Here is an 8,995-nt window from a genome sequence, read left to right as displayed (position 1 = left end):
CTTTCAAAAAACAATATGATCCTGCATTTAGTAAGTTTGTAGTCTCTCCATTTTAAGTTACAGTACTTCTTAGTAGTTACAACCTATATTACAGAAAAACATGCTATTTAACCTTTTGCCAAATATGTACATGCGAAAAACATACCTATATGACCTTGACTCGTAACACGCATATGAGTACAAAATAATAACTTGATATTTACATACAAAAGGAACGGTTTACCTCAAATCGACAATACGTTGATGGTTCAAGAATGTTTACAGTATTTTTTTCGTTGATTACATCAAAGACATGAACAAGTTCACGAAACGACACGATAACTTATCTTCTGAAAGCAATCTATAAAACGAAGTTTTATTGCTTTTCAAGATAATCGTAAAATCTTTTTGCACCATTAATCAGACGTGACAACTTTGTTTGCAATTACAATTAAAAAATCAATACTATTGACACTTTCAATGCCTTTTCTTAGATATTAAGTAAAAAAAGATATCTTTCAGTCTTTAAATTCTCCCTTTCTAGATTATAAATCGGCAAAATTTGTAAAAGAAACTTAAAAAATAAGAATACACACTCACACAAGCATACATAAACACTCGAATTCTAGTTTACAACACAAAATGTCATGGTTTGACTTTGTTTTATAATGATTAAAAAAAAAACATTTTCACATGCTTTTGAATCTGTAAGTGAAAAATTAAATGCAAAAAGGATTCCACATAATTTAATAGTATCATTTAATACAATTTAGTTCTTGTTTTATGTCAATACCATTATATTGTTTATATAATTTTATGTTATTATATAATCTATTTAGATTAAAAAAAATGTTGCTCTTCGTCCATTTCTAAGATTTTATTTTAAGAATCATAGGCTGGAGTAATAGTAGTAAGTATTATATAGTGACAAATATTTACGCTTCAGCCTGTAATATCCCACTACTGGGCATAGGCCTCTTTCCCCATGTGACCCTTGTCCTATAGAGAGCTTAATCCACCACTGCTCCACATGCACTACATGCTCCAATACGGGTTGGCGGATATATTCCTTACTAGAGTAACGATTGCTATCAGGTGTACATGATAACAACGGGATCGACAGCTTAACGTGCTCTTCGAGGCACGATGGGGAAACCCACAAGGATAACACGAACGCCCAGACCACGTCACGCCGCGGTATGGCCAATACAAATGTTGGTCATGTGCGGGAATCAAACCCGCAACCGCCAACGTAACAAACACAATCAATGGCTGTGACCGTTGCGTCAACGGCGGCGACAAATATTTAAGCAGTAATATATTATTAACTGTAAATCGTAAACATATTAAGAGAACAATAAGTTATTACCTAAGTCGTTATATCCCACTAACTGATGCAAATTAGACCGCAAGCATTTCAGCGTTATACTGCTCAAAATCATAGTTGTTATTGTGTAATTTAAGGGAATATATTGGTAACAGTAGAGTAAAAGCGTAATATGTTGCAACATATACTGCGTACTAAATTAAGTGTTTTTAAGCTTTCACGTTCACTATCAACGCTTTTACTTATAGGGGACTTATCACGATTTTAATTTTAAAATTCCCTTAATTTTGGCAACTTTGTTGGCGCCGCGGTCACGAGCGAATTCGAGACGAAATCAAACCTGTGATTATCGGGGTTAATAGCACTTTCACACTATATTGCGTCATAAACATTCACCAATCCGCTCTAATTTTAACACATACAATAAGAGTATTAAGAAACGTATGGTTGTTTAAGTTTACTGACGCATAATTCGGCTATATAACGAATAATGAACTTCGGAAACACTGAAAAACACTAAACTGAATATCAACATTAAAATAATTTTATCATTCATTTGAATTTCTCTTATTAAATTCATATGAGTTTTCAATCAAACAGATAACCAAACATATTATATTTTTGTCAGGCTTAATTTACGATTCAGAAGTTATAACTTACAAAATTTCAAAGAATTAATTTATTAAGAGTTTTCTACAACTGAGTAGTGTTTTTTAAAGTTACATTTTTTTAAAATTATATTTAAAATCTTGACAATGAATTCAGAACTATTATTTGTTAATACGATTGAAATATAAAAAGTTTAAATTGTTAATGCTATATACTCAACGTTACTTGTTTTTTCCTAAATTAAAAAAAAAAAACGACGAAAACTTGATTTTTTTGATCACTCAGTAAAATATTTTTCTGCAGTCTCTACCTACACTTTGAAAAATCTAATAAAAACCAGTCGTTTGAATTTTGTGATAAAAAAATTGGCTTTTTTATACTGTATTGCTATGCGACGCTATCTGAAATTTATAGAATTTTTGAAGTTAAACTTCTTTACATAACAAGAAATCGACACGTAGATTTTTCATTATATTTTGTTAAAATTAAGCATGTTTATTAAGTTATTATTTTTAGATAGCATTAATAGTTTTAGTTAACATGAAAATAATGAACTTAAAGATCTTTAATTTGTACGATTTTATTTTTGTGTTACCCACACATTAATTATGTTTAAGGATATTTAATTATTTTTAGCGATAAAACCATTACTAAAATTGTAGGTATTATAGACATTGTAAAGTACATCATTCGAACTGATTAATAAAAAACTAATTATTTTAAATTTTTGCCGAGAAGTCAAAGAACCCAAAAATTTATTCAATAAAGTTATAGAATTTTAAAAATATATTTTATAATTTTTTAGCTTAGTATACCTACCTACCTTTTTTTATAAATAGGATGATATAATCAATAATAAAATATTAATTTTCTTTTTTTAAGCTGCTATGTAATATGTTTATACTTCAAACAGAGCCGTCTTAATGAATGCTTAATATTTTGTAATAAATTTTATTAAAGGAAATTGTTGGAATGTATCTATTTTATAAAGCAAACTAGCGGTGGCCGCGAGTTCGTCCGCGTGGAATTAACAAAAAAGTTATTGTTCAGTTTGCACAGCTATGAAATAAATAATTTTTTAAAATAAATGTAGCCTAAGTTACGCCTTATTACATCAGCTATCTGTCGGTGAAAGTTCCGTCAAAATTGGTGCAGCCGTTTCAGAGATTAGCTAGAACAAACAGACAGACAGTCAGAGAAAAATTGTAAAAAAATGTTATTTTGGTATATGTACCTTGTATACCATCCATATGCATTTAGTAAAAGTGCTCATTTTAATATTACATACACTCCAATTTTATTTATTTGTATAGATTATTTTTGTACGTTTCAATGCTACAAAAAAAATTGAAATTACGTAAGGTATTTTTCATGTGTCAATTAGTCTAAACTATAAACTTCAACTCAAGCAGGATCTTGGGTTTCGAGCGTTTTAACTAAAATTAAAGCTTGATTTACAAGTTTTGAGACAAGACGTGGCTACTATGCACAGATAAAACTTTTAAGACAGTGTAAATTGTCCATATCGTTTGCATAATCGCATTTTACGTAGTTTTAATGAATGCTTGTCCTTTGATGTTTTAAAACTTACGTGTAATTACTTTTTATGTGAGAATAATTTTTTTTTATGGACAATTGCTTTAAGTGTTGTAAAATTCATCTAAAAATAAAAACTAAAACACACATTAATTTTCGTTGTTGGATACTATCATTATCGTCGCAATCAAACTTCCTGTTACAGGCCTTTAATAAAATAGAGAGTACAGCGTTAACAATGGGGCTGACATTGATATAGAAGTTATTCTGTCCGTTGCTTGATAGTCAATAAATTGTCCAAAACCTAACAAATTTGTCAGTGTCTATGAGAACAAAGACTTTATTACATAATTATTGATTGAATTTATAATAATAATACTTTTTAAAATAGCATAAAAATTTAAATTTGAATCAAATATTTAGAAACTAGTGCCCATAGCTCAATAGTTTTCAAGGAATTTACTAGACATTACATTTTTTGGACATATTTACTACATTTCAACTGTTTTTGATAAGGTTTAATAAGATAAGTAAAATACAACGAAAATGAAAGAAAAAATAAATTACGGGCGGTCTAAGGTCGGGAAGTGGTAGGAAGGGGGAGGGGGCTAAGGGTATGGTATGGTATGGTATGGTTAACACGGGCTGGTTTCCGCAACTCGACGACTTTGCGCCTATTTTGCGTGTGTGGGAGTGATTCGGTTCACTCTTGCCACCCAAGCTCCTCCAGAAACTTCAGAAGCTTTTTTGGCTTCTTGAAGATCTCCGGAAGTGTCTTCAGGGTGCCAAGATGTTGTGCCCGGTAAGCCGCTACACCTGGACAGTAAAGAAGTACATGCGTAGCCGTTTCTTCTGTTCCCATGCAAGCTCTGCACAGGGGACTGTCGGTAATGCCCATATTAAATAGGTGTTTATTATACGGACCGTGTCCAGTCAGTGCCGCAGTTATTAGTCTCAGTTGGCGTCTGTCCAGATTTATTAGAATTCTTGCCAATTTGGTATCAATTTCTGGCAGCGCCAACTTGGCTTGTCTACAGTCCTCAATTTCGGACCATAGTGTGATATGTTTGTGTTTCATGCGTTGTCGAATTTGGCCTTTGAGCCAGCAAGAAGGTAACGGTATAATCGGTTCGGCCCCTATAGCCGTCATACTTGACCCCCTTCTTGCTAGCTCATCTGCCTTGTCGTTACCGCGTGTGTTGTTGTGACCTTTGATCCATTGCAGTGTGATGTCATTATTTTCACCTACCTGCATCAGGGTGTTATGGCATTCATAGATTATACCTGACGTGGTCGAGTTACTATCCAGTGCCTGTAATACTGACATGCTGTCCGATAGTATACGGATGTGGGAATCCTTTACGTTCCTCCTCCCAATTGTTCTGGCTGCCTCAAGTATACCCAAGCACTCTGCTTGAAACACTGTGCTATAGGTACCAATGGGTAGTGATATATTAATATTTAGGTCTTCGGAGAAGATACCGCTTCCTGACCCTGTTTTCGTTTTTGAGCCATCCGTGAAGATACTCAGGTCTCGCCCAATTGAGGCTACACGTGAATCCTCTTCCAGCTGTATTTTGTATTTTTTATCAAAAATATATTTGATCTGTATTCCGTCATTTGGTGCTTCCATGAACGGAATGTCTTTGGCTATGTCTTCCAGAATCTTAATGTGTGGTGTGCCTGTTGAACACAGTAGTTTGTGAGTCTTTAGTCTTACTGCAGTGGTTGCAGCTTCTTGTTGGATAAATAGGTGAAGTGGCAGAATATTTAGCATGGCCTCCATTGCTGTTGTTGGTGTGGTTCTCATGCCGCCCGTGATTGCCATGCACACCAACCTCTGCCAGCTTTGTAGCTTGGATTGCGTTGTGGTGAGGAGTGTTCTACGCCACCACACCACAGCTCCATAGCTGATCATCGGTCTAATGACCGCAGTATAGAGCCATAGGGTCAGTTTCGGTGTAAGTCCCCAGCTCTTGCCTATCATCCTGCGGCATTGCCAGAAGATGATGCTGGCTTTGTTTAATTTATTTTCTATGTGTTTGGACCAGCTTAGTTTATTATCTAGTATTACACCTAAATACTTTACCTCTGAGGTTAGATTCAGGGTTGAAATAAAGAGTTTAGGTAGAGTGTAATTCCCCAGGTCTCGTTTGTTCGTGAACATCACTAATTCTGTTTTGTTCGGGTTTATCGATAGGTTATGCTCCTCGCACCATCTCTCTACTAATAGCAGGGCAGTCTGAGTTAGTTCACAAAGTGTACTTGTGAACTTGCCCGTCACGAGTATAACCAGGTCGTCGGCATAGCCTATTGTGTAATATCTGTTGTCGTTTAGCAAGGATATTAGATCGTTTACTACAAGGTTCCATAGCAAGGGCGATAACACCCCTCCTTGGGGACATCCTTTGGGGCTAAGGGTAAAAAAACGGTTTATCTTGATTTCCGGCTAAACTGCACGTCTTATGAAAAAAAGTTCAATGGAAAAGTTGTAGGTAGTAAAAAGATCTACAATTTGTATTCACGCTTTTTTCACATAACCTCGAAATGTGAAAAATTCATAAAACCTTATATATATATATATATATACTTTATTGCACTCAAAAAATACATGTAAAAACAACTTAATAATAATGTTTATAGCTAAGGTGGACTTATCTCTGAAAGAGATTTCTTCCAGTCAACCCATGGTCATGAGTAAGTGTTATATATAGCGAGGCAAACAGTGCAAGAAGATTTACTAAGAACAAAAAAAAAACGTAAGAAAAAGAAAAGATGATAAATTTGATAAATGTATACATATATATATATATATATATATATATATATATATATATATATATATATATATATATATATATATATATATATATATATATATATATATATACGTACACACATACACATACATATACATACATACATATACACATATACACACATATATATACTATACTACATACTAACAAATAAATGTATAGATACATACCAAAATACAAAAATACACTTGTACATATACATAAACATATACAAACTCACTACAATACATACGTAAATACATACATATTCTATACAGATGATTACACATTTGCATGTGAAAGCAAGTGTTTTTTTAATTTATATTTAAAGGAAACAAAAGAAGGACTAGTTCTGATGTCACTTGGGAGATTGTTCCATAGTACGGAGGCGCGTACCGTAAACGAATTTAACTTAAATTTTGTGTTACATTTCGGTATATCTAACATAGCTTCACTGCCAGGGCGCCTGGAACGAGTAGGAGAGGGCAGGAGGTGAAATCGGGATTGAAGATACAACGGAGCATTAGGATCATGAAGGATATTGAAGAGGGTGGACAGGATGTGCATATCACGCCGAAGACGAATAGGGAGCCATTTTAACTGAGCACGAAAGTGAGAGATACGATCAAATTTTCGCAGGCCAAAAATGAATCTTATGGCAAGATTTTGGAGACGCTCTAACTTTCTAAGTAACTCCTCAGTCACATCCAGATAGCATACATCAGCATAATCAAGGATAGGTAGTAGAAGGGTTTGTGCAAGCATAATTTTGGTGTGAAATGGAAGAAAATATTGGAGACGCTTGAGAGAGTGGAATGTGAAGTGTATTCTTCTGCTGACTTCGCTGACATGAGCTGCCCAGGAAAAATTGCAGTCCATAATGAGCCCTAAATTCCTAACTTTATCGCAGTAAGGAATCGAAACCCCAGAGTATGAGATTTTAGGAACCAATCCCCAGTCAAGCCTGCTCCTCAATCGACTACTTCCAATAATAATAGCTTGTGATTTAGCAGGATTGACCAACAACCCAAAAGATTTAGCCCAGACCTGAACTGCAGCAAGGTCGCTATTTAAAGTTTCAATAGCCTCATGCAGCTCAGTCAACTTGAAGTGTCTGTATATTTGTAAGTCATCTGCATACAAATGGAAGGGAGAAGTGATAACACGAGAAACATTAATGATGAATACAGAAAATAGCAAAGGAGATAAGACGCCACCTTGTGGAACACCAGCAGTAAGTTCCATCCAATCTGATGAGGTGCCGTTTAAAGTAACGCACTGCTGACGTCCAAAAAGATAGGAGTGAAACCAGTCAAGAACAGCGGTTGAAATATTAACCGCGCGCAGGGTACTAAGAAGAATCAACTGAGTTAAAAGCGCTGCTAAAATCAAGCAAAATCATGGCAGTGAGCTTGGTTTGATCCATTGCACACCGCACATCCTCCGCCACATTCAGCAGCGCTCCAACTGTGCTGTGAGAAGGACGGAAACCGGATTGATAAGGACATAAAAGGTTGTAAGAAGAGAGATTTTGAACCTTAAAAAAAGTTTTTGGTTTTTTATCTTTATCTTTTACAAAAGATAGAAAAAGTTAGAAAGTAAAGTCGCCAAAGAAAAGGGTAACTTTTTTGTTATTTTCATCTTTCCTACTCTGTGGATTTCTGAGCGAAATTAGCTGTAGTCTTGCCTTATAATATACTTCCTTTCAACTCGCAGCTTTCCTCGCGTGGATTATACGATTTTGGCTGTTTAGGTTTCCTCCGTTATAATAATTATACATAGTATCACTAAGTGAGAAATTTTCACTTTATTTTTATAAATTAATTGGTTGTATTTAATAGAAAAATAAATTGCAACCTCAAAAATGAACGTAACCCTATAATAAAAACTAATTTAATTAAAAATTGATAGGTTGGCAGCACAATTTGCGGAAGGTATGCAAAATAAATGTCAAATGGCAAATAAAAGTTTTGCGCTCGACAGTATTTATTAATTACATACATACGTTACTGAGGACGTAGCTATCAGTCCTGGCATAACCCAGGATTTGCCGCCAATCCCGGGTAACCGAGAGCTATTAATCACTAGGGAGTTCATTCTGATTGATAGCGGGTCCCGTCTCTTGAAATTGAGAAAATTTCCTGACACGATATTTCACACTCGAGCTGTGAAAGTAAACTAGAAAAAACTGTTGAATAAAGGTCTCGATCCAGTAAAGTTTTCCAAGTTAACACAGTTCTTACGAAATATGAATAAATGGAAATAGATAAAGAAAATATAGCTCGTCTATTTTTCAGGAATCACATTATTTCGGTAAAACAGTACTTGGATAATTCAAAAATTACTGTTAATCTTCTGCATTCATCATTTAACTTCAGCCTATCGCAGTCTACTGCTGGACATAGGCCTCCACAAGTTCACGCCATTTTTGGCTCATGTGTATTGCCATAGTCACCACGCTCGGTCGTTAGGTTGGTGACCGTAGTGCTGGCTTTGTCGCACCGAAGACGCTGCTGCCGGCTTTCGGCCTATGTATTTAAAGGCCAGCAGTTGGACAGTTACTCGCTGTCGGTCGGCTTTTTAAGTTTCAAAATGGTAATTGAACTGTGTTACCTCTTAGTCGCCTCTTACGACAGCTACGGGAAGAAAGGAGGTGGTTATATTATTTAGTACCGTAACCAAACAGCAAGCAGCAGCAGCTTTTGCATTCGTGTGTATCCTATTAACCTTTCTTTGAACCATTAAG

The 8,995-nt window shown here is 35.0% G+C and overlaps 1 protein-coding gene across 1 annotated transcript; it reads right to left on the bottom strand.

The window, feature by feature from the left end:
* Nucleotides 1-4,154: 4,154 nt before the first annotated feature.
* Nucleotides 4,155-7,494, bottom strand: LOC123664271. The gene is made up of 2 exons (XM_045598864.1): nucleotides 7,214-7,494; nucleotides 4,155-5,865 (listed from the first exon to the last, which is right to left on the bottom strand). The coding sequence occupies exons 1-2, from the start codon at nucleotides 7,492-7,494 to the stop codon at nucleotides 4,155-4,157; spliced, it is 1,992 nt and encodes a 663-aa protein (XP_045454820.1).
* Nucleotides 7,495-8,995: the final 1,501 nt, after the last annotated feature.

Source organism: Melitaea cinxia, chromosome 21 (genome assembly GCF_905220565.1).
Source record: "Melitaea cinxia chromosome 21, ilMelCinx1.1, whole genome shotgun sequence".
NCBI lineage: Eukaryota > Metazoa > Arthropoda > Insecta > Lepidoptera > Nymphalidae > Melitaea > Melitaea cinxia.
Note: the sequence above shows the minus strand (reverse complement) of the source record. Positions and strands in the feature narration are given on the sequence as shown.

What these genes read in the sequence shown, in the direction of transcription:
- LOC123664271 (XM_045598864.1), bottom strand. Translation starts at nt 7,494, where the DNA reads ATGGAACTTACTGCTGGTGTTCCACAAGGTGGCGTCTTATCTCCTTTG. An exon ending in AGTAGTCGATTGAGGAGCAG is followed by an intron (nt 5,866 to 7,213) that starts GCTTGACTGGGG and finishes TTTTACCCTTAG; the next exon opens with CCCCAAAGGATGTCCCCAAG.